A 26,248-nucleotide genomic window follows, 5' to 3' on the forward strand; every position below is an offset into this window, starting at 1 on the left:
GAAGTAAAAGCTATTTATTACCACTGATGGATCCAAATTCTCCCAAAATAAATAAATCACTGTGACGGTTTTAACTAAGATGCAATTTCCTAAAATGCTAATAACTTTTAAAATAGAGACTAGAGAGCTGTGTGACAACTGGGTATGCGTGTTCTGCATGCAAAGCTGCAAATTCTTCTTGCATTGCTGCCCGTCTCCACAAAACCCTTCTTATCCGAGCTGCTCACATAATTTGTTGCAGAGTGAAAGCAGGCAAGTTACTGTGGCTTTCTATTTCCCCTTCCTCAGTTTGTGTTGTTGCCAGCCCAAGCCACATTGGGAAATACAAGCTGCACACTGCCTTCATGTTTATGTTTATTTAGCAGATGCTTTTATCCAAAGCAGCTTACAACAATAAAAATAAACAATAAATTAGCATTGAAATAATTAGTTTAAAGTAAAGTCAAATAAAGTTCAAATCATAATTATAGACTACTGATAATAACAGTAATAATAGCAACAACAATAACCGTAAAAATATACCGTACACATTGAACAATTGATTAATTAGATGCAAGGTAAATAGATTTTTTTTTTTTTTTTGCTTCCTGGTTCTCATGTAAAATGGACCACATGTGGAAACAGCCTCAGAGACCAAAAGAAGGTGAGAGGATGAAGAGACAAGGAAATATGTGATGCCAAAAAGGGAATGAAATGAGAGGTAGGTGGATAGCACAGACAGTGGGAGGAGGGCTGGGGAAGGTCTTGCAGAGAGAGAGAGAGAAATGAGCAGATAGAGGAGAATAGGCAGAGGAGGGCTGAAGAGCTCCTTCAGAATGCTTAAGGGCGCGGAGGGTGTCAGGAATATTAATGGTGTCGCACATCTACCTGCAGGAACCTATTCAACACACACACACACACACACCCACACACACACACACACACACCCACACACACACCGTCACCTTCATTTAATACCCTCTACACACCTCTAAACACGAATACAAACTCCCGTACACATATGCATACACACCATATACACTAGATGTATATGTGTATGCAGATGGCATTGCCCTGCCCTAACACACACACACACACACACACACACACACACACACACACCACAGAGAAATGGATGCACACTGTCATATATCCAAATTTCAGCATTCTTTTTACACATACCGGTACTAACACTGATAGGTACAGACTCACCCTCTGGCACTTTCCCAAGTGTACTCAGTATTCTCCCTCTTCTCTACAGATCTTTCACATATGCTCTCTCTTTCTTTCTCTCTCTCTCTCTCGTTCTCTGTGTCTCTCTTTTGCTTTTTCTCTCCTCCTTCCAAAGCAACAAATGTGGGCCTTTCATCGCAGCTTACAAAACCCTAACCATGACAGCCTGAAAAGCCTAAGGATTTCTTTTGTCACATGTTCTCTCTCTTCTTCCTTCCTTTCTCCCTGACCACCTTCATGTCCTTCACTTCACCTCTTCTCTCTCTCTCTCCACCTCTCCGTCTCCCCATCTCTCTCATTCTCTGTAGATGCCGGAGGAGCAGGCCTTCTGTGTTCTGGTGAAGATCATGTATGAGTATGGACTAAGGGCTCTTTACAAAAACAACTTTGAAGAACTGCACTGCAAGTTCTATCAGCTGGAGCGGTTGCTGCAGGTAAAGACCTCTGGAGGGCTCTCCGACAAAGCCAAATATGAAATGACTGCAACTACAAACGTGTACCATTAACAAATGCAATATCTCTTCAGTTGCTTATTAAAATGTATTGACCCCATATGGGAAGTTGTTATGTTTTGGTTGCCTTCAGATATGTATTCACTCTCTCTGCCTCATATTCTTGAACTCACAAACAGTATATGTGGGAAATAGTTGCCGCACTCATGCCATTTGTTTCCTCAAATGTGGTATAGATTTCCAACCTCCTTGTGTAATAGTGTAATAACATTGAGGCTAAATCTGTAAAACTTGTCCAGAGCATAAACAGTAAAAAGGGAATAGTCTGATCGATCATTACTGAGGGCTATGTCTTTTAATTAAAACCAACTTTGAGATTCAAGGAATATGAAAGCATATTGCCCAAGGAGATTCTGACTTTCACTTTATAAAGAATGCAGAGAGTAGATGGAGGTGGTGCCTTCAGGTGTCAAGAGAGTTTGACAAAGGTATTTGGACAGTAGGTTTGACCTCTAGGACGGATGTGAGGGAGAATGTACACACGTGGTGCTCCTACATGGCTACAAGGCACAGCTAAAAGCTAATGGCATTCAGCAGCCTGTGGGCTCCTGGGAGTCTTAAGGCATGCACTCTGTGTGTGTGTCTGTGGATGTCGGAGTGTGGATGAGTGTTGGAACAGCAGTTCATGTGTGTGTGAATCCCTGGTGAGTATCTGGAAGTGGTCTGCTCTGTGTCAGCGAGCAGCGCAGTGAGCTGTTAGACCCAAATGCAGTGGAAATGGGCTTTTAATTCCAGCGCTGGAACCCAGTTAGGGCTCAAGTGTGGCTGATTGGGCACTAGACAGAACCGTGTTAGCATTGACCAAGACGCCAACGGAAGGGGATTAACATCGACTGCTACCAGCACACCAAAGCATCAGAGTCTCTCTCTCTCTCTCTCTCTCTCTCTCTCTCTCTCTCTCTCTCTCTCTCTCTCTCTCTCTCTCTCTCTCTCTCTCTCTCTGAAGCCATCTTTATCATTTCATCCCCTCATTTCCTTCCCTCTGTCGGCCTGATGACTTCCCTTCATTCCCCAGCATGTTCCAGTGAAGCAGATGAATATGCAGGGCTTTGCTCCAGTCAGCCTGTGTTAGCCTCTTGTCTGACTGCTTGCTGCTGTTTGAGTTCACTGTGGGGGGGCTGACACGTTAAGATGCTAATTTCCATTATGCAGTGTGCCATTTTGGAAGTCTGTCAACACTCTTCATATCGACTGGTATCTGCTCTCTCTCTCTCTCTCTCTCTCTCTCTCTCTCTCTCTCTCTCTCTTTCTTTCTTTCTTTCTTTCTTTCTTTCTTTCTTTCTTTCTTTCTTTCTCTTTCTTTCCCTGTCTGTCTTCCTCGAGTTCCTCTCTCTGTTCTCTCACTCGTCCTCTCTCCTTCTCTCCTCCGTCTGTGCTGCTCTGCATTCTCCATGTCTCGGTCTCCTCTCCAGCCCCCAACTGAGACTTGATGTACTCACCTGTCCATGTGGGATAGGGCCTTCTCCCCCGAGGGCTCTGTGCTCTCAGTGCTTTGTTTTCTTTTCCATTTGTTCTAATGGAGTTCTTGAAGACATGTGCAACCCTTCAGTCCTCTCTTTTAGTCTCAGGCTCTCTCTTTCTAACTTCACATCTCCTGTCACACTCTATTTCCCACCTGTTTACTTTTTTCTGACCCCTTTTCTCTTTCTCACCTCACCCTGTTTCTATCCCTCCTTCTCTCCACCGCACCCTGTTTCTATCCCTCCTTCTCTCCATTTCCCCTTATACCCCTTCTCTGCGCTCACATTCAGATTAGGTGTGTTGACTCTATGTGTTTTCCCATAACAGTGAGTGAGCCAAATAAGACAGGACAAGGGTTCCTCCATCTTTTCTCTTCCTCTCTCCCTTTCCCCGCAGGATTTGTGATCCAACTTGTCCCTCACTCTGCACCTCTCCATGTACCTCTCCCTCCTCTCCTCCTCCTCATCCCCCTCTTTCTCTCTCTCCCTCTCTTGACAGGAGCAGATCCCGGAGCTGTGGTCCCACTTCCAGGAGATGAACCTGGAGGCCCATATGTACGCCTCCCAGTGGTTCCTCACGCTCTTCACTGCCAAGTTTCCCCTCTGCATGGTCTTCCACATCACTGACCTGCTGCTCTGTGAGGTACGTCTCTCCCTCTCACACACACACACACACACACACACACACACACACACACACACACACACACATAGAGACATATGCACATCTGCATAACCCCCAAAAAAAAAAAAAAAAATCTGTCTCAGTGGTCATCTTCATGGTATGGTATGTTCCCTATAACCTCTGGACACTACCACCACACACACACATGCTTGCCCCTTTCCTTCCAACGTGCACAGAGCCCTTTGGACTACCCTCAGAGATCATGGTCATCTTTGTCGTAAGTGCCATGTCTGTGGTCAGTAAAGGTATCTGAGCATGGCACATCTCTGTTTCTCAGACATTGCTCACTCATGCAAAGTGTAACGATTATCGCACATCCCCTGACACATCTCACACAAATCCTTGCCCAAGGGCATGGTCCACTTTCCTTTGCTTTTATGTGTTTATTTGAGTGGAAGAATAAAAAATAAGCCCATGAAGATAATTTCTCCAGGGAGGAGTGATAATTGTTTGGGGTTGGATTAGGTTGCTATGGAGATGGGGCGAGCGCTTTAAAGAAGCATGGGAACTGTGTGTATACTCTTTCTCGCTCTGCTGCTCATAGTGTTGTGAGCGCGACCTTGCGCTTCTTTGGATCCACCACACAGCCATGCTCTCTGGCCTTTGAGATTGTCTTACCTTCCCCTTGCTCTGCTCACACACACACACACACACACACACACACACACACACACACACACACACACACACACACGTTACACCCCCACACTCTTCATTTCCGTGCTGCTTTGCCCTGAGGCGGAACAATTAAAAGTTTGCTCATTTCAGTCGGCGACTTGCTTGCCTCTCTGCATGTAGATCTATTAAAAACCCTCCTAGTTTTATGATCTTTTTCTCATTCACTGCCTCTCTCTCTCTCTCTCTCTCTCTCTCTCTCTCTCTTTCTCTTTCTCTTTCTCTCTCTCCTCCATCTCTCATTCTGCCCTCTCCTTTCACTCTCTCTACCTGCATATCTTATCTTCCCCTCATAAAGCCACCTTCTGCCACCCATTTCAAATCTCTCTTTTCTTCAGCTGCATCACCTCTTTAAATGCTCCCTTTCTCTCTGTAGTCGTCACCTCCCTTTTAAGAGAGTACCCATGTACATGCCTTTGGATTTTACACAGCAGATTGAACTCTGTGTTCGACTGTGTTAATTGTTAGATAGGCCCTGCATATAAACTCTTTGTGTGTGTGTGTGTGTGAGAGAGAGAGAATGGTTGAATGGTTACCTGTGTTAGTTTGCAGGTGGGCAAGCGATGCTAATTGGGAGACAGGGATGGTGCAGCCTCCCCTCACCCACGCTTCTTTGAACATGCATGGCAGCATGCCCGTGACATGAAAGAACCACTTCTCTTTCTCTCTCTCCCTCACTCCCTCTTACACACACACACACACACACTTGTCTTTCAGTCCAAACAGTGGCAGTTTGTCTGTCTTGACACCCGGTGCCATCTAGGGGCTGTTGTGAGAGGTGCGCGCCCCCCCCCCCACACACCCCTGCCCCCCTCCCCTCCCCTCCCCGTTATTAATAGAGCAGGGAGGATATTTTTAGCTCGGTGTTGCCATGTGAACGGGTTGTCTGAGCGACAGAGGAGATGGGTCTTCCCATGCGGAGCTGACTTCAGCACCGGCTGGCTCGGCGCTGCTGAGATGCCACCTGCTCACCTCCCTCCTCCCACCCCTCTTCTCTTCACCCTCTTCCCTTCCTCCCCTCTGTCCCTTTCTTCCTCCCCCTCTCCCTCTCCCAACTCCGCCACTGATCCGTCCATCACTCAGCCCACCAGCCCCAGCCTCTTAGTGTTCCTGTCAGTGCAGCTGTGTGCCAACGTGTGTGTGTGTGTGTGTGCGTGTGTGCGTGTGTGCGTGTGTGTGCGTGTGTGTGCGTGTGTGTGCGTGTGTGTGCGTGTGTGCGTGTGTGTGTGGGGCAGGCACAGTACTATCGGTGTGATCACACATTAGTTCTGAAATATTTTCTTCTCTCTTTCTTCTAAGGGTTTAAACATCATCTTCAATGTGGCCCTGGCTCTCCTGAAGGTATGTTAACCATCTGTTTCATTTCTGCTCAACAGATCACAGCTCTCTGAGACCGTACCTGCCACCATTATTAATGAGGCATTTTAAAGAGGTTTGCATCATGCATTAAGAAGCAAATGAAATATAGAAATGCAGAAATTAAAGGAATGATGAAATGCCACTAAAGGAATAGATGGGAGGAAAGGATGTGGAGCGGAGTGCTGTTCTCATCCAAGCAGAGTAGAGTGCAGTCTCAGCCCAGTCTGGTGCTCTTTAGCTAACTCGGCAGTGTGTGTCTCCCTCTACTGGTCTCTTTTGGAAAGACACACACACACACACAACATGTGAGAATGCCAGACAGTGATGTATTGATCTGAAGAGGTCATCACCACCTATGCTTTCGCTCTCTACTTAATTGCAGACCTAAGCTGCATAATTGCAGACCAAAGATAAAAGCTAAACAAACCAAACAATATTCATTTAAAGGAAGGAATACTTTCATTAAAGTAGCATGCATGACAAAACAAGCATAACAAAAACTCGAGTGTCTTGGCTAATATGGTTGCATGTATGTTGCCAAGGTATCTAAGAATGTCAAATGTACAGTGTGTGTGTGAGAGAGAGAAAGATCCTATGGCAAGATCAGTTTGTAGACAGAAAAAAACTACAGGGGCGTGTTCAATGTCAACGTTTTTGCATTGTTCTGCTATGGTGTCCGGGTGAAAGACATGTTGCTCACAATGGATCCTAATAAAATTGTTTATAATTGTAAGATAAGGATGAAAATATGAACATGTATTTGCACCAGTTTAACCAGGAACCCAACCACCATTATCATGCCTTTGCAGCTTCTCTTGTGCAGCAGTGTTCAGTGCTCCACCATTTTCTGTTAAAACTAATATTTTTTGGGAGCTGAATACAGGGTCTTACATGTCTTATGTAAGGGTCTTATCCCATGTGTGACCTATCAACTAATCATCTCCTCAGTGCCGCCTCCAGTCCATGCATGGCCTGCAGGGGGCGCAATGGGACATAATACTATTATGTACAATCTACTCATCTGGTTTCATGGAATTCATTTAAAAGAAGACATTTCTCTTACAGAAATAACAATAATGTGTAGTTACACAGCAGTTTTCTAGCCATTTAATAATAATAATAATAATAATAATTAATAATTAATAATTGCTAAAATATGGATTTACTTGTCCCAGCAATTTTCTTTTTATTCCCCAACAAGACAGTAGAATTGGGGTTCTGTAAACACACCAATCACACTTTGAATTATTTTATACCATTAAGTTAAAGTTAAGTTGAATTAACATGGAAAAAAACACATTTGTTTGTGATCTAATATACCAGTACATATTGCCAATAAGAGTTCCTTGAGTCCTCACTAACAGCCAATCAGACGTGTCCGAGAAATGGGTAAGTGACTGGCTTGATGTTCCAAAGTCAAATGGTGGTCAGTGGTCAGTCTGGCAATGTTGTATGACAACTAAACGAAATACATGAAATTACACAGGAAGGGAATTCCTGAGTTCTGGTAGAGTATGGTAGAGTAAGATTTTTAACCATCTCTAGCTGGCAGAATATTTTATGTGTAACAGCAGACAGTAACTGGAAAACATACTTTGTCCTCCAGAAATGACCATTGCATTGAATCTTGCTGTAATCTTTTAGTATACAGTACATGTGTACAGTATCAGTGTGAAGGAGGAAAAAGAAAAGAGGTTGTAGTTAGTAGGTTTGAGTGTTTTTCTTCCCTCCACAGGAGAGGGCACATGCCTGTTACGGTGGAGTCTGTGTGGTGTTGGGCAGCCTGTGTAGAGCAGAGCAGAGCTGAGCTAGAGGGAAGTGTACAGTATGCCATGTGGACTGCTGCATATCGACCTGCTGCCACTGTAGATTCTGTGGTGTTTTGAGTGAGACCTAATGAGTTCTCCATCATCCAAGCAACAAAGGATTCTGTGTCCATTGATTCTCCTGGAGTTTATGTTGCACATGGTTGGGTTTCCCAATGACAAGGAGTATCAATTTCTGATGATAGAGTAGGCCCTTCTATGAGACGTAAGGGTTTTCCACTGTTGTTTTTTTTATTTGACCTAGTTACACAGCTGGCTACATACTAGGCTATGTAAAGAACAATGTATGAATAGGGTATTAATGCCATTAGTGCATGCAGATATACTGTTGATACCGTTTCGCTTCCATGTACTGTAAGTTTGTGCAACAAAATAGATTCTTCTGGTGACAAAATCCCAGAATTGAAAATCCTTTCTCCCTGGCATAATTGGGATACAATGAATACAGGTCTGGACTGTTTTACATCAAACTGGATAAAGCTTTACCTTGGGGTATTCAGCAATTACAGTTTGACTAATCACACTGGGCGGTGGTAGTGTAGTGGCTCTAGCTGTGGTGGAAGAGAGATGTGCTTGAGAGGGAAGGATGGAGGCAGGCAGTGCATGTGTGAGTGTGAGCTGGAGGTGGGGAGGAGAGAGGAGACGGGAGGGGTGAGTGAGTGAGGGGGGTTGCACTGTCTCACTCTGATTGGCTAGTTATTACGGCATTCTCCCTGGAGGCTCCCCACAGCCCCCCCTTCTCCCTCTCCCTCGCCATCTCTCTCTCTTGCTCTCTCGCTTTTCCTCCTCCCCCTCTCTTTTCCTCTCGCTCTGTTTGCTCACATGCCCTCCTGACTGCCGTCAGGGAGAGAGAGAGAGCGTGTGCAGAAGCAGCATCAGCAGAAGCATTAGCGCTGAGCATCGTTAGCAGTTAGCAGCAGCAGCTAGCGTGCTGAGGAAAAGGGCGCTGTCATTCTCCCTGTCTCCAGCCATGAGGACCACCAGCTCACCATCAGCCCTGCCTGCGTCAGGACCCCTGCATCTGCATCTGCCACTCCTCTCCGCTCGACACCTGCCTCCTCCCGCACTCTCCCTCTCCTCTCCTCTTTGCCGCCACTTCTAGCATCGGTCTCGTCTCCACCAGCTCTCTGCTCCTGTGCCCTCCACCTCATCTTTCTCTCTGGTCAGCGTGCGACCTCTGCAGCAGAGAGAGTGGAACAGCTTGGTGTTGCTACGTCCAAGGCCTGATACTGGAAGGACGAGAGAGAAGACTGGATGCAGACGGCTGTGGATGTGTGCAAGAGGGTGGTGACGGACCAGCGGCCACTCATTAGACCACTACCCATCTATGCTCCCCAACGGCAAGACTCCTGCTCTTCTCCTTTTTCCTCCTCTCTTTTCCTCCATGCTTTGGATCTGATCTTTGCGGACCTGGGCTTCTCCATGCCTGTTTTCCATCTTACTGGAAAGGAACTCTGCTGGGAGTGACTGCACTAACAATACAGTTCTGACAACTCTCCCTAAAACTAATTCCTTACTGAATGGTGAACTTGGAAACAGAAGGAAGCAACTCTGCAATCACGCAAACATACCTCTGAAATTTTGTTGCCCCTTTCTTCCGCTCAAGGATCTGTGAAACGTCTAGAAAGCTTTGCCACAACAGTGGCCAGGGAAGTGGACCATCTGTCTGTGATGCTTACTGAGCGAGACTAAACAAACAGCCTCCATTTTGCCTCTTCCCTCAGCCTCTCTCTGGGACAGGAAGCTGTGAATAAAGAGCTGTGCCTGTTTGAAGTGCAATGTTTTGATAGTTCACGTTTCGGTCGTTGGCAGAATAGAAGCACTCAGCTGAAGCAAACTTGGAATCTGTCGGTTTCCTCTCCTCTGTGGCCTTCCCACGCTTCATGCCATCTTTTTTTACTCTGTCTCTCTCTTGACTATATCATCTTCTTTCTCTCGTGTTAAATCCCCCTCTCTCGGTCTCCCTGTAGAGAGGAAGGTTCTCCTTTTGGAAGGGAAATCAGAATGTATAAGATGTATCGCTTCACGTCTGTCTCACTGTTCCCACACACCCGGCCAGTCTGTTGCCAGGCAACAGTGCACTAATTTGACAGTTTTGGGCGGAAGGCAGAGTCATCGGAGGATAAACAGTCCCGGCATGCTGAACAGGACCATATGACCGACATTGGCTTTCAGCTTCCTGACTGGAAAGACACCGCCAAGCCATCATGTAGTCACTGCGTGATCCTCAAAAGCCATTTCTATCTTCAATTGTGGAGAGTTGGTGGTGAGTGTTCTTCTGTTTGGTGCTAAAGTGACGTGGAGCAGGTGGAGGCATGTTTATCACCAGCCTGTCTCTTGGCGTTCACCCTGGTTATTGCTGCATTTCCGCCCTAGTCTCTAGCTCCTGTGCCAGATCAGTTGGGAGAACTCTCCAGAGACCCCTCATAGTGCGGTGACAGGAGTGGAGCATGGACATTTTGACCGCTCAAAACCTTTTTACTTACAAGATAGCTAAACTGCCCCAGGACTCATTTCATTTCTTTTTCAAACCAAACCAAAAAAGGCAGTAGTAACAACAAAACGGAACAAAAAATGGCAGACAAGAGCTGTGACCCCAGTGACTCTGCCAACCCCAGCCTCACCTCCTGTCCTGGGGATTCAGAAGGCGAAAAGGAGTCTTCGTGTGACACGACCCTGGATTTCATCCCGGACAAGGAACTGCCCTTGCCGCTGCCCCCAGCTGTGCGTCTGGCCCTGGAGGACGGAGCGCCTGGGCAGGAGAACATGGGGGAGGGTGTGGGACTGGGCACAGACTCAACGACCCGAGTGCTAGGGCTTCTGGGGATGAGCCACCGCCTCTTCGTGCCCCGACTCCTGGCGGTGAGAGAGGGGGAGGGACGAAAGACAAACTCAGAGATGAATAAGGTAGAGAGAGGAAACATCAGGAGAGATAAACAATCTCAGAAGTTAGGGAAATATTATTAAGAAGAAATTAACATGCTCAATTAAGGTGCTTAAAATGGAGCTGGTCTGGTCAATATGAACACCAAATTGAATCTTGAGTTAGTGTTGTAGTGCATAGTGGTTTAAATGAGGCATGAGCAGAAAGCAATGATGGATTTTAATGGTGTAATTGAGCCTAATTAAAATTCTCATTTGGCATGGTCAAATGTATTGAAAGGATAAAAGTTTTACCAGAAGATGGTGCTGTTTTTATTTTCAGAACTCAGCCAATAGATCTATGTATAAACCTGTGAGCCTAAATTAATTAGTGAAGCGTGAGTAAAGCATGGCGCTTTAATGTCCAGTAAAGCATCACTTGTCCACATCTAAATGAGGCACTCTTCCCCATGTCTGTACCTCTCCTCTGTCCACTTTCAGACCTCTAAGGAGGACCTGCTGCAGGCTGATTTCGAGGGCGCCCTGAAGTTCTTCCGGGTGCAGCTGCCCAAGCGCTACCGCGCTGCTGAGAACGCCCGGCGCCTCATGGAGCAGGCCTGCAACATCAAGGTAGGAGCTGAGCCCTGGAAAAACACAGGGTTCTCATCATCAGGCAGCTATACTGGAGCACAGTGTGTCACACTGTGTGTTCATTCTTATTTTTTATCTTCAAGTCAAAGTTGCAATCTCAGATGTGTAGATGTTGAGTGCCAAGAGTAGTGCAGGGAAGATCCATCAGTCAGCCAGACCTGATCCAGAGTCGGCTACAGTGTGTGTGTGAGAGAGAGAGAGAGAGAGAGAGAGACACAGAGACATAGACATCCTAAACATGGCGCAGATACACACGTATGTATCTGTGTATACATTTCCAAGCTCAATACAAAAGAGTATGCAGCACTCCACTGTTTGGGGATGTTTTCAGCAAATGTTGAATCAGGTTAGAAGCAGAGATGATGAAGAGTGAGCGCTGGTGTTGGCACTCTTGCTCTCCTGGGAGGGCTGAGCTGAGCTACAGTGTCTACAGAAGGTTGGGTCAGGATGGAGAGGTGAGTTTATAAGCCTCTGGGAATACCGAGGATCAGCAAGAACCTGCCACTGCTGCAGTTTGTCTCATAAATATTAGCATGGTGTTGAACTGTGTGTGTGTGGGTCTGTGTGTCTTGTCTGTGTGTGTGTGTGTAATTGCGGTGAAAGAGGTAGTAGAGCCTCACAGGACTCAGGAAGGAAGGGAGAGGAGCTTGAGTGATTTGAAGCAAGATAACCCGACCACCGGCACACAACCGCAACTGTGGTGCATTTTACTCTTTCTCTCCAACACACATATCCTCCCACTCTCTCTCTCTCTCTCTCTCTCTCTCTCTGTCTCTCTCTCTCTCTCTCTCTCTCTCCCTCTCTCTCTCTCTCTTTATGTAATGCTGCCACTGTTAGTTTTTCAGTTCTTGAACGAGTTTTGTTACTCTCTCACTGACACCCTTTGTCACCCACCTCATCACTGTCTTGTGTTCATGGATGTTTGTAGAGGTTCAGAAATGCCTCTGTGTAAACATTACAGACATTCATGTTGTGGTAACTTACAAAGAAATGTTCAACCATTGCGTGACTAGCTGTGTTGAAGTGGTCCAAAAGTGTGTAGCCAGGTGTTAAGTAATCTGGGGATGACTCGCAAATGACCCTGGGTGTGTGTCAGACCAGTGGTAGTTTCCATGCAAAGTAGGGAAGGTGAACTGAACTGGTATGGTGGGAGGAAAAAGCCTGCCAGTCAGATTGAGAGAGAGGTGGAGAGAGAAAGATGGAGGAAAAGAGTGAGGAAGTAGTGAAGGGAAATAATAAAGCATTGTAGTTTTCCTCTCAGTTTCTGTTTGGCTCATGTTGCCAATTAGGCTATATATACATATATACAATATATATATTAAGTATATAGTATATACTCTTTTGATCCCATGAGGGAAATTTGGTCTCTGCATTTATCCCAATCACACACACACAGCAGCACACAGTGAGGTGAAGCACGCACTAACCCTGCTACAGCGGCGCTCGGGGAGCAGTGAGGGGTTAGGTGCCTTGCTCAAGGGCACTTCAGCCGTGGATGTGGGCATGGGAGAGCAGTGTTCAACCCGCCCACATTTTTCCTACTGGTCGGGGATCGAACCGGCAACCCTCCGGTTACAAGCCCAAAGCCCTAACCAGTAGGCCACGGCTACCCCCAGGAGCCTAGAGGCTGTTATGCCATGCAGGGGGGTGAGCATCGGCTCATGGCCCGAGGTGGTCCACTAGTGGCCTTAGCACAGGCCTCAGCAGGTCCATCTACAGGTCCAGTACTGTCAGCCTTAGCAGCTTAGAAAGTCTCACACTCTTTGAGGTGTCAGTCTGGCTCAAAGACTTGCAAAAAGTAAAATGTAGCAACACAGATTTGACCCTGTCTCTTTTTCTGGAAGATTCTGCTGCTAATGAAAAGTCTGTGAAGTTCTCCCTGTCTGGTTGTGTACTGTCTGTGTATTTCAGCATGTTTACATGTGCAAGCTTTTGTTTCTATTTCTGTTCCTGTGTGTGTGTGTGTGTGTGTGTGTGTGTGTGTGTGTGTGTGTGTGTGTGTGTGTGTGTGTGTGTGTGTGCATATGCTTGGGTATTTGTACGTGTGTGTGTGTATTTGTGGATGTGTGTTTGCCTCTCTGAGGGGGGCATGTTCTATTAGAAACGGATGAGGGGAACTCAGCAAAACCCTGCTCCATTTCTCTCATATGTGGACTTTATGAGCACACAGCACATGTGCCAGAGGCTACAGTCCGACCCAGTGTTCATACTCCTCTCTGCCAGAGGAGCCATCTCGTCATTAGTCTGTGTCACTTCATTTTCTTCTGCTCCCATGGTCCAGCGAGACCTCAGACGAGAGAGGAAGGAAGGCTGTGGACTCTGCTTTGATTTTTGTGTACATTTTAAAGAGACTCAGCTTTGCTGATAATCAGCTTAAGGCGCGCGGGAATTCACTGGCACCTGCTCGTGGCGAAAGAGGGCCGACTCCGTGTGTGAGCAGTAACCCACGCAGACTGCCGCTCAGCTCGGGGATTATGGGAAGGTATTTGAATGTTCACCACCCCTGGAAAAAAAATATTAAAGGGGAGACTTAGCATTCCGAGGCGACCCCGAAACATTGGAGGGGTTTAGGAGGAGCGTACTTCAAAGCCGAGTCAGCCGGGGAGACCACTCCCTGGGTGTGCATGGGATTAAACTGTGCTGGGTGTGCGTGTGTGTGTGTACCTACCTGCAGCCGGCTACACATTAAACCCCTGTTAGCGCTTAACCCTCTCCTCTGCCGAGGAACACGAGATAAGAGAGGAAGGAAATAGAAAAATGTAAAAATAGAGCAAGCCTCAGAAATGGAGTACAGGAGAGGAGAGCGCTAGCGAGCACACGGCAGCGAGAGACAGCAGCGCTGTGCTGAGAGCAGGAAGGATTTGAGGCAGCGCTTTCCCCTTGGCTGATATGAGGAGTGATAAAGCAGCCCACTCCTCCCACTGAGTGCACTGGACAGGAGGGGAGTGGACAGGCTGGCCTCACACAGACCCTAATGGCTGAGGGCTCCCAGTGTTCTGCAGAAAGACTGAGTCATTCCTTTACGTCAGACAGAAGAACACACTTTCCCTGCCACCCGCCACTCACTACACACTCTGAGGGTGTGTGTATGTGTGTGAGAGAGAGAGAGAGAGAGAGTACACGTGGGGCTAACGGGACTTATCAGTAGAGGACTGCAAAGAATGCGCTGTGCAAACTGAGTGAGGAAAAAGAGCGTGGAGGACAGAAGGACGTGTGTGTGTGAGACAGAAACGGAGAGAAAGAGAAAGAAGCAAGAGGAGTGAGAGAACACGGAAGCTCTTTTCCTCTCCGGTCCACACAGTGTTATTGTAGGGGACTGAGGTCCAGAGGAACACCTGATCTTCAGCTCCACATCACTACACACCTGAGAGAGCAGTCCAGAGACAATAGCAGGTGTGTTTGTAAGAGTCCGCACACAAGCGTGTGTGTGTGTGTGTCCCTGAAGGCTCTCCTGCTTGCTTTCTTCCCACCTCCAGAGGGGGCGTGGTCTGTCTCATGAGAGACTGCCAGAGTAGCTTCTCTCTCTTGTGAGCGCCACGGCCAGTTGCTCTCGCCTGTGCTCTCTCTCTCTCTCTCTCTCTCTCTCTCTCTCCCTCGTTCTGGAGTTAGCCGTTTCACTCACTCACTCTCAATCGGGCTCGCAACAACATGATGGAGGAAGTGTCCATCACGGTGGCGTACGATGCGCACGTCATCAACCAGATCTGTGAGGAGGACTTCCTGGCCAACCTGGTGGCCGACTCCAAGCCCCGATGTGTGGTAAGGTCTGCACTTCATTTCCACGGTCACAGGAAGCTAAAAGGTATCACAGGGTTGTGGTTTGGTTTGGTTCAGCTCAGGTCTGCCTGACTAGCACTTCTTTCTGACTAGAACAGATGCAGAACTCAACTTTCAGAGTAACCTAGCCAACTGCCTTGTGTGTGTGTGTGAGAAAATCTATGTGCATATACGTGTGTGTGTGTGTGTGTGTGTGTGTGTGTGTGTGTGTGTGTGTGTGTGTGTGTGACTGCACAGAGAAGTTCCTGTGTGGTCCATAAATGCTTTCTTCTCTTTCCTTGCAGTCAGTAAAACGTCTGGGGAGTAATATCATTACATGCTGTCAGTTTTTTTTTCCAATTATACTTTAATGTTAACTCAAAGAGAACTCTATGCTTGAGTCTGTGTGTATCTGTGTGAGTGCTTTTGTGAAGCTGGTCTTCAGATTGTAATGTGATTTTGGAATGTTGTGACCCAGTTTCTCTTGAACTGGACGTTTCTGAGTCCTCTCGTAACAAGCTTTCATTTAAATATTCAAACTACGTTTGGAGGGGAAGCCAACTGATACAGTGACACACCTCACACCTTCCCGAGGTCCCACAGACGGGAAGCACGAGTGAAGAGGCACACACATACTGTACACACACAAGCGCACATTACATATTATGTACACAAAGGAGTGAAGAAAGTTATTGATTAATTTTCTTATGTTTTTGGCTATAGGAATTCAACTTGATTGTGATTAGAAGTAGTCGTGCCATTACATTTTTTTTCATTGCTTTTAAGGTTTTTAAGTTTTTTTTGTGTGTGTTTTAGATTGTGTAACATAAAATATTTTCTTTATAATGTGGTAATAGAGCAATTATGCTGTGCATGTTGCTAGTTGGTCAGAAACACATGACTGATTCTACACTGGGAAGGGCAGAGCCCAATTGTATCGTGTTCAGTAATAAATGACTGAAACATAAGCAGGCAGCGTTTGGAATGTCATTGATTTCCCTACTGAAGCTCACAGAGTTAATTCTGACATCAGCTCAGTCTGATGCATTTCACTTGTACCAGGAGAGATCCCTGCACCCCCAGCCTCAACAGCAGCACTCAATCTTCTAGTTTGTGGACAAACAATCTGTAGTTACGGGCAGTGATGTTTTGTAATGCAGTGAAGTGAACACTGACAACATTTCTGTGAAACATATTATGTTGCTAAAATTATGCTAAAATATCTTAAAATGATGCTTTCTGTGTTTGCGCTTATAATAAGCCATTTTAAAACTTTCTGTAGTATGCAAACACACAATGACAGTGAGGCTGTGTACACATGAAGCGTTTGTGTGTTTGATGTTGTAGAGACGGAAAAGTTGATGAAAGCTACTGACAGAATGACGTTTGCCACCTACAGCTTGTGAAGCCACAGAGTAGGAAGTGGTGATGCTTTGGGTTTCTTGTGAGTGGGGGGTTGGAGGGAACATGAGCTTTGAGGTAGAATTTTGGAACTGAGGGATGAGAAAAAATATAAGTTTTCGTGTTCCTTTCAGTGATCTGCTCTGATCTATTCTGGTCTTGGAAGCGCAATAAAAGACAGAATTTGTTGACTCAGAGGATTGTGTTGGTGTTATGGTAGTGTCGTGTATCACTGGGAGCCAAGTGTTGACACTGTGTACCCAGTGCCCCCTAACACACACACACACACACACACAAAGTGCATCTATATGTGATTGCACAGTATTTCCTGTAACAGAACAGTTTCTCTTTCTCTCTCTCACACACACTCTCACACTCACACACACACACACACACATACAGACACACACACACAAACACACACACACAAACACATTGACAGCTTGAAGTTGCAGCTTGTTTCGGAACAGCATGGTGCTGTGAGTGAGCAGGCACTGGCCAAGAGCCGCCAAGGTAGCCCATGAGAATAGCGCAGGACACAGAACATTCTGTCCACACTTCAAACGGCATGTACTCAAGCATATCCACTATCCATGGCACTGAGAAACTTTGTTTTGAACAATGTACTTTGTTGGATTTTAATGAATATTGGGTGGATATTGCAAGCTTAACTTTTCGGCAGATCTTCTAAGAATCCTGCATTCTCTATCTGTCTCTCTCTCTATCTGTCTCTCTCTCTCTCTCTCTCTCTCTCCATCTCTCTTAAATTCAATTAATTTCAGATATGCTTTACTGGCATGACAAATCATGCTGCATTGCCAAAGCATTCACAGGGACAATAGAAAAAACATAAATATTATTACACGTCATCAGTGCGCTGTAAATCCGTCTGCAGGTATTCTCTCTAACATATTCATATTCGCACACATATTCTCTGTGTATGCATGCAAATGCATACTCTCTCTGTCTCTCTCTTTCTCTTTCTCTCTTGTTCTCTCTGTCTTGCATTCTATTCCATTCCAAATGCACCTGCACTACGCTGTTTACTTCTTACACACACACACACACACACACACACACACACACACACACACACACAGATACACACACACACACACACATCCACACACCGCAGTGTGTATGGGGAGACTGCGGACAGAGAAGAGGACAAGGACAGTAGTGCAGTGTGTGTTCTAATAGTTGAGTGTCTCCAGAGTGATCCTCCTTGTCTTTCACCTGAGTGCTTCCACTAGCCGTATCCATGCACACAACAAGAAAGCAAGATGGTGTCAAGTCAGTGAGCAAGAAAATGACAGAAGCAGGCAAGAAAGAGATCAGTGACATCCACAGTAGCAAAGTTGCACCCTGAAACTTTACTCTCAGAATACAGTTGTGCATTTGTGCACAGCTGAATGTTTTATGTCGAAGTAAACACAAGCAAATATGTGGACAGGTAGACCAGGTGATACTGAGAAGAGCACATGATATCCCAAAGGTTCTCATTAGGTTGCCCCACATAGGTCCATCTCCATGGGAACACCCCCCTCCCCTCCCTCCAGAGGCCTCCCAGACCTGGAAAGCATTCTGAGGGAGGGCGGTGTGGACACTCAGGCTAGAAAGACAATACCCTGTTGTGTGGTAGGAACACTGACACTGTAGACATGCTCTCTGGGCCACGGCTGTCTTGCGGGGGAACAGTGAAGGCTTGGTGGTGAAGGTGTGCTTTCTGAAGCACAACTCCTAGCACAGATTCCCCATTTGCAATACACACTCTCAACGCTTGCAACACACAAGCAAAAGCACTCCAACACATGGGATTCAGACTCATATGATGAGCTGACACAGCTGGATGGTCCCAAAGCAAGGCTTTCTTCTATGTAGGCCATGTGTAGTACTTAGTGTGTGCTCTGGAACTGACCACCAAGGACAATAGTGAAATTGAATGGTTGTGTGGCGGTGTGTGTGGGTGTTTGTTTTTTCATGAACTGTGAAGGGTCAGAGTAATACTGTACTACTCCACTATTCTCATCTTTGTCTCTGTTTCTCAGCTGTTCTGTGAAACAAGCTGTTTCTGCTGTACACCTTGTGCTGATTAGGGATTACATCACACTCAGTACAGTTGGCCATGAGGAAGGCGTGTGTGTGTGTGTGTGTGTGTGTGTGTGTGTGTGTCCTGCTATTTGTCTTGACAGCAGCTTGACACAGAGTCTGGCAGAGAATAATCTGAAGGCTGATTGAGTGTGAGGCATTGCCTCCATGACTTGCTGTCACCAGCAGAGATGAGCAGCCTTTCTCTCCTCACCTTAGCAACTCCACTGCTGCCATGGCAACAACCTCCTTCCTGTCAGTGCTTAGTAGCCAGGGTGGTGATTGGGCGAGAATGTTTGGTGATCAGCTGTGTTGTGTGTTTTGTGTCTGTCGAAGATGTGCTTCTTTCAGAGGTGGTGATCTTTTCGTCCTCTTATTCAATTGATTTGTTGTCATTTTCTCCTATTTGTGTCATAATTTGCTATTCTTTCTTCTCAGATCATTTTTATTCAGTGTGAATACAGACATGCATGTAGATATAATGCAGGTTCACACCCAGCATGGCTTTTCCTCGGTCTGCCAGCCTGTATGGAATCAGGGCCTGTTTGTTTTATAAGATGTGTACCTATACCAGCTGTGCCACACCCGTGCCTCAGCTTTGATTCCTGAGGAACAATAGAAGGCTGCGTACATGTGAGCCAACAGACTCCATAAACATGAAGGCTTTGGCCTCAGCTTCTCCTCATGCTTCAGCTGATGACATTAGTCCTCCTAATAGATTCATGAAAGTGTCTCATAAAGTTTCATTAGTTTAACATGAGAGCAGCACACACGAACACATACATACATACATACATACACACACACACACACACACACACACACACACACACACACACACACACACTCCTTCTGGCATCCGGCATGGGGTTATCTAATCCTTAACTAGCCAGCCCGTCATGACGAGGCTCAATTCAGTAGTGCAGCTTGTGTCACCAACTAGTGGCTAAAATGTGTCTTATCACCCAGTAACAGTTGTAATGTTGCATGTCATTTCCCCTTTCTGGGAAACATTAGGGTTGCTCTCATGGGCTTCAGTGGTCCATGGCATTACACCTCTTGTTTGTGACACTGTGAAGTTGATCAGTTGCTTTGACAATTGCATTACATAAACAGATTCAAAACCTATTTTAACTAGTCATTTTGAACACAGGTAATAGTGGTACACACACACACACACACACACACACACGTACTGTATATGCACTGGAATTACTATACGTATGTCCCTCTTGTCTGCCTCATTTCTCAGGTGCCAACCAAGAAGCTGAAGAAGTTTGAGAAGGAGTACCAGTCTCTGCGAGAGAGCCAGCTGCAACAGGAGGATCCCATCGACAGGTATCAGGTGAGTCCCCCACAGCCCACCTCCCCTCACTCCCTGTCACCCCTCCAGCTGCACTCCTGCCCTCCCAGGGTGCATTGCCCTCGCATTCACTTCCGTCTTGTTGTCCTGTCCCAGTTCAGGTCTGTGTAGAGCTCTCCACGCCCCGCTCCAGCATGCTCTCAAAGGAAAGAGAGTGCCAGAAAGAGACCCTCTTAGTCAAGGTCAAAGGTTGTGACCTTACAGTAATGGAACAGAGGCCATGACCTTACCTACGTAATATCAGAGAAAGCGTGATCTGCCTTAAAGCCTTATTTTCCTCAAGCTGTTTTACAGAATTTATTATTATGTCAAAAGTGTAGTGGAAGCAGCTACGTGGACGTGTCTGTGTACCTCACAATGATAGATGTGATTTATTTGTTGTTTTTGTAAGTTGAGTTTGTGTATGCATGTTGTTTTTTTTAGAATGATTGATAAGTTAAGTTCAACTTCAAAGAGCAGCTGAGGAACTGAGGTTAAGTTTCCTTTTTTACATTTATGTGGATGTTTTTGTCATTTTTCTTACCGATTAGATTTTGATATAAACAAAGCACTTTTTTATGCTGTTGCTATGAAAGCATTGTGTTCATTGCATACGTTTTACTTTGTTCGTTTTCATGCTTTGATATTTATTTTATTTTTATATTCTGTTGAAATAAAGTCCTTTTTGAAATATTATCTGTAGTTAGGTCTTATTGTAGAGTTGCTTATTGGTAGAGTAGCTTATTAAATCACTAAATGTATGATCTTCAAAAATGTGTTTTTGTCTGTAAATTTTATTTTGTGTTAGGGTTTATTTTGGGTTTAGGGTTCAGCTAGAGGTGTTCAGCTAGAATAATCCTTGTTCACATTCACACATGTATTTCACTTAAGCTGCTATAAAGTTATCTTGTCCATTGAACATTGTTTTGAGGAAGAATTCTGTTTTTATGTATTCGTCACATTGTCTGCTTGTCCCACTCTGCATGCATGTGTCTTATGAAGGGAGAGCTTAATTCTCAGGGGGGAAAAAACACAATTAAAATAGCCGATGCTGAACCTGCTGCACTCTGCACAGCACAGAGCAGATGACTTCCTGTTTTACTCCGACTCTGTATTCAGGCTAGTCATCCACTTCCTCCCCTCATCTGACCCACAGCCCTCACATGTGGCCAATCAGAAGGGGAGATGGTGGAAGGTGTATTTCCAGCTCAAGGTGGAAGCTAAATGTTTGGCAGAGTTGATGAAGGGGCAGGGATCCCTAACTGTGGCAGGAGTGTGTTTGTGCATGTGTGTGTGTCTGTTTGTGGTAAAAGACAAGAGAGGGATGCTCTACAGGTGATAATAACTGTCAGTCTAGGAGGTAAGCCAGAGTCTTAGTATATTTACAGCTGTGCTGCTTGCTGGAATCTTGGTCACACTTGACTTGGATAGTCCCCTTTAGACTATCTGCAGATGCTCAGATCATCAACAACTATCTGTTGACATTCTGTTAACTGCATTTTATGGTTAATGTTAGGGTTAGGGGTTTGGTATGGTTAAGGTGCTGTTCAGTTGTACAACAATTTTACATACTGAACTGAATCTCAACAGATGATCTGTAAAGTCTCTCTGGGCGGACTATCCAAGTAAAGTGTTACCTCTCTCTCTCTCTCTCTCTCTCTCTCTCTCTCTCTGACCCCTAGTCTATTCTGTTCTTTTTCCATCTTTTTAGCTTGCTGTTCATCATCATCATCATGGTCTGACATTTGCACAGCAGAACTCTATACTCCAGGAGCAGTGTAACTCTTACATGGGCTTCAGGGAGGGCTAGGCTAGTTCTGAGCTTGTCACCCTGTCCTCTACCCACAGCCTCACTGCAGGCGTGACATTAGCTCCATGGGGAAATGGGAGTCAGATGACCTGGCTTTTCCTCTTCCTGACTGAGAGTGTCTGTGTGTCATGTGAGGCCATTAGTATCAGAGGAGGCCAGGAAACCTCCCTGTCACAAGACCTGTTGCTTGACCACGAAGCGTAGAAAAGCCAGAGTAACATTACCCGTTCTGGGATGCGGGGGCTAAACATTCTGAACCCATCGACCTTGTAGTCACAAAGGATGGTGAGGCATCATCACGTTTTGTCTGCTCAACAGCAATGCGCTTTTTACATCCCTTCATGGCGTTGTAACTGTATTGTACTGATTGCTGTGCCCCACCTTGCAGAGTTGGAGAACTTGTAGTGTGTAGTTAATAGCCCCATACTGTAGCTTACTTTGCTCTCTGATTTCAAATATTCACACAGACTGGCCTGAGTGTTTAGTGGTTAAAGCAGAGACGTTCAGCGGTGGCAGCCAACCATCATTATGATTCCGTCAGTTTGCCTGTTTTCTGTGCCAGGGAAGGCTGCTATAAGCATTATTTTGTTAATTCCACAATTTGGGCTAAATTCTATTCATTACTTCATCCTATTCTAAAAGACTGATTTGGGGTCTGTTTAACCAAGCATCATTATGTGTGGTGGTAATGAACATGGTTCACATCTTTGATGTGAATCAAAATAGAGATTAAAAGGAAGAAGTGTTGATTTGCTAAACTTAGCACTGGGACTTATCCAGTGTTACAAGAGTGCCCAAACGGATGGAATGTAGTTGCTTGATTGTTTTCAGTATGCAATAATGTTTGTGTGCATCTTGGAGAGAGAGTAAATCTTAGCAGCTTTTGCAAAGCCAGCTCAACAAGCTATGCAGTTTCTCTCTCTCTCTCGTTTGAATTGTCATTTGCTATTTATAATGCATCATTACTTACAGCCCATCATATTAAGTCACCTTTTTCACTGTATTGTTTGTGTGTGTGTGTGTGTGTGTGTGTGTGTGTGTGTGCGCATGTGTGTGTGCGCATGTGTGTGTGTGTGCGTCTGTGTTCTCTCCTGCAGAGAGAGAATCGCCGGCTACAGGAAGCCAGCATGCGTTTGGAACAGGAGAATGATGACCTCGCACACGAGCTGGTCACCAGTAAGATCGCCCTGAGAAACGACCTGGACCAGGTGAGCTCACCCCCCGAGCCCCAACTCTAAATGAGCCAGATGTGTGTTTCTCTCTCAGCCCTGGGTATCCTTCAGCTGGATGTGCTCTGTGTGTTTCACTCTGTGTGTCCTTGGTCCCCAGGCAGAGGACAAGGCGGATGCTCTGAACAAGGAGCTGTTGAATACCAAACAGCGTCTGGTGGAGACAGAGGAGGAGAAGAGGAGACAAGAGGAGGAGACTGCACAGGTCACACAGATTTAGAGGAAGATAGGAATTTTCACAACTGTTTATGAGAAGTTTGAGATGGAAGTAGCATATGTTGCTGTGTGTATACAGTATGACTCTTGGTCCAGTAACATTGTGTCTGTTAATTGATACTGTATAATTGCAGTATTCATTATAATATTGCCAATGTTGTCTAAAATTATTTATTATTATAACCTTCTTAACAGTGTCTGTTGGATGTATCTGAATCTCTGTTTTTCTTGTGTTCAGCTGAAGGAGGTTTTCCGGAGGGAGCTGGAGAAAGCCGAGTCTGAGATCAAGAAGACCACCGCCATCATCGCTGAGTACAAACAGGTACCCCCCACCCCCACTACCGCTCCACTGCAGGACTCAGTCATTTATCTAGTACTGTGTTCAAAACATTAAAACCTTTACTTGACTGGACTTGATGCCATGGGCTTTCAGGACAGGGCACTATCTGCCATGCCCAGCCATCAGTCCCAGGCTTGTGCTTGGGCCCTGAGCCCAGTGTTCACAATGCAATAGGCGGTAGTGCTAGCTGAGCTTGTGTGTTCTCTGTTGCTGTTGATGTAGATCTGCTCCCAGCTCAGCACCAGGCTGGAGAAGCAGCAGGCTGCCACTAAAGAGGAGCTGGATATTGTGAAGGTGAGAGACACTACAGAACCACTAAAGAACAACTACAATCCATATGAATTTGAATTACTGTTCGCATGCTATATTCTCTACTACTCCTGATAGGACATTTTGTTGCTATTGAGCAAGTAACATCCCTAAATATTGTTTTTCCATTTAAAAAAAAAAGCTTGGGCATTGGCTTATAACATTATCATTATTGTTTGTTTGTCTGTTTTCTGTGGTGTGGATGAGCACTCTGGAGGGGTATTTCACAAAACCTAGATAAGGGATTAAGCTGGGATTTTTGGTTGTCCTGGTGATTCCTGGATGAATTTAGCCTTTACTTCGTTTCACAAAAGAGATGGCACATAAGTTACCATGGGATTTATTCTGTGCACCTAACCTAGCTAACAGCCAGGTTTAGTTCATTCTAATGTTTATTATGTTTTCTTATTGGTTCAGTCATTCAAATTAGACCTCCATGTGATTTTTTTTAAGAACTTTATTTCATTTGTATACTATTTGCTAAATGTATTTGCTCTCAAAACACAACAGATTGTCTGCCTAATACCATATGGCTTCTTTTGTTGATAGACGTTTGATGAATAGCCTACTGTACTGTAGTAGTTCCTGGTAGGGCAATTTTTCAACAAATTCACTTATAAAGACAATATACATGCGTATAGTCATAGGCTGCTGTGTGTATTTTTGCCCACCACGCCCACTCTCGCTGTTTTACAGAAACAGCCGTGTTTCCCCGATCAAAAAAGAAAAACTTAACATCGTTGTTAGTCTGTATCAAAAGCGGTTGTTTATGGCGGTGTGAATGACGCTGTTTTCTGCGTCTTTTTTATTACAACCATGGGGTTTTTGGAGAAAAAACAAGAATGCACATATATCCTGAATTATTTACACCTGGCTTGACATAGTCGCTCCTACTCATCCTGGATTGGTGTTAATGAAACGTGTTGAGCTAGGATGACCAGACAACGCTGTCAAGCCTCATTTTATCACCTATCTCGGATTTCTTAATTCTGCCTTTGTGAAATAGCCCTCAGGCTGATTAGTGTTCATTCCAGTGTTGTGTAATCATTGTGTTGTGTTGTGGGTTTGTGTAGAGTAAGGTGATGTGTAAACATCGTGTTGGGTTCTGGGTTTGTGTAGAGTAAGGTGTTGTGTAAACATTGTGTGAACATTGTGTTGTGTTGTGGGTTTGTGTAGAGCAGTGATCCTCACTATTTTTTTTCCACAAGAGCCACATTGGCAGTGCAAAATCAAAAGGAGAGACACTTTTACGACAACATACTAAGTCACCTTTGCAAATGTGCATTTCTACATATAAATTGGACATCCCACAAAAAAAAGAAATAACACAGCCAATACATTTTCATTTAAGACCAGATTTACTTTAATACTGGGATGAGCGGAAGCTGGCATGCATGTCCTTGACTTTCTTCATGCTGTATTTTTAGTATTAGTAGTAGCAGCTTTGACAATACCCCCTTTAGGAAGCACCATTAAGGCTTAATAACTTCCTTTCACCTTCATTACTGTATTTGGGTGAAGGGGGAATTATAATTCAGATGTTTATAATTTTGTTTTTATCAAGCTGGGGCCAGAGATAATGGCCTTTGGCGAACAGTTTAGGCCTACTCAAAATGTGTAAAATCAAATTTGTGTTGTGTTGTGGGTTTGTGTAGAGTAAGGTGATGCCGTGCGAACGCTGTCGGGAGGTGTTCAGTAAGGACGGGCCTCTGCAGATGCCGGCCATGTCGCGGGACAGCCAGCCGTTGGAGCAGGACGAGGAGAAGGACTCTCTGAAGGCCCAGCTGAGGGAGCTGGAGCTAGAGCTGGCCCAGACCAAGTTGCAGCTGGTGGAGGCCAAGTGCAAGATCCAGGTCAGGCCTGACGCACATGTCCAGCTTCTTATCACTCATTCATTATCACTCGTAGAGTTGCTTTATTTTTTGTCTGTCATTCTTTCCTTTTCAATGCTACCAACTGAAAAGGTTCCACACTTCCTTGACAAAATAGATAACAGAGTTAGTCACTCTCAAATAACAGAGTCTGCATGTACAAGCCACTTGTGACATCACAATTTATATTTTATATTTGAGATTCCAGATTCATATTTGTCACTATTTCAGCATATCATGGTTTGTTGCTAATGAAATATAAAGTAAACACACTAAACATTTGAGCAATGCATCATAGGTCATGGGTATGGATAATGATACATCATCATGTAGCTGAACAGATTATTGCATTAAGGCTGTAATTATGAGTGGAGGCCCACACAGTATCATTAACATCTAATCTTCTCTCCCTCTTTCATTCTCTCTCTCTCTCTCTCTCTCTCTCTCTCCATCTGTCCCTGTCCTCAGGAACTGGAGCATCAGAGAGGGGTCCTAATGACTGAGGTGCAGGCAGCCAAGAACTCCTGGTTCAGCAAAACCCTGGGCTCCCTAAAGACATCCTCCAGCAACCAGACCCCTCCCTCACCAAAAGAGGGCTAGCAGGGTAGTGGGGCGGGATGGGGGGTCAGTCAAACCATGGGGAG

The 26,248-nt window shown here is 45.3% G+C and overlaps 1 protein-coding gene across 8 annotated transcripts in view; it reads left to right on the plus strand.

Moving 5' to 3' along the window:
- Positions 1-26,248, plus strand: part of rabgap1l (RAB GTPase activating protein 1-like) — an 88,677-nt gene extending 62,429 nt beyond the window's left edge. For 4 of the 8 annotated variants that reach the window (XM_048253239.1, XM_048253240.1, XM_048253237.1 and 1 more), the window contains exons 16-26: positions 1,521-1,646; positions 3,684-3,827; positions 5,844-5,885; positions 11,093-11,221; positions 19,740-19,832; positions 22,737-22,847; positions 22,969-23,073; positions 23,323-23,406; positions 23,647-23,718; positions 25,389-25,586; positions 26,073-26,248. In XM_048253239.1, the coding sequence (XP_048109196.1) occupies positions 1,521-1,646; positions 3,684-3,827; positions 5,844-5,885; positions 11,093-11,221; positions 19,740-19,832; positions 22,737-22,847; positions 22,969-23,073; positions 23,323-23,406; positions 23,647-23,718; positions 25,389-25,586; positions 26,073-26,204 (1,236 nt within the window). In that variant the 3' untranslated portion in view covers positions 26,205-26,248. Of the gene's footprint in view, positions 1-1,520; positions 1,647-3,683; positions 3,828-5,843; positions 5,886-5,936; positions 10,637-11,092; positions 11,222-14,679; positions 15,002-19,739; positions 19,833-19,946; positions 20,484-22,736; positions 22,848-22,968; positions 23,074-23,322; positions 23,407-23,646; positions 23,719-25,388; positions 25,587-26,072 lie in introns of those variants that run through there. The other 4 variants (XM_048253242.1, XM_048253244.1, XM_048253245.1 and 1 more) reach the window with 4 other exon arrangements.

The sequence above is a fragment of the Alosa alosa genome, chromosome 9 (assembly GCF_017589495.1).
Source record: "Alosa alosa isolate M-15738 ecotype Scorff River chromosome 9, AALO_Geno_1.1, whole genome shotgun sequence".
In the NCBI taxonomy this organism is placed as follows: domain Eukaryota; kingdom Metazoa; phylum Chordata; class Actinopteri; order Clupeiformes; family Clupeidae; genus Alosa; species Alosa alosa.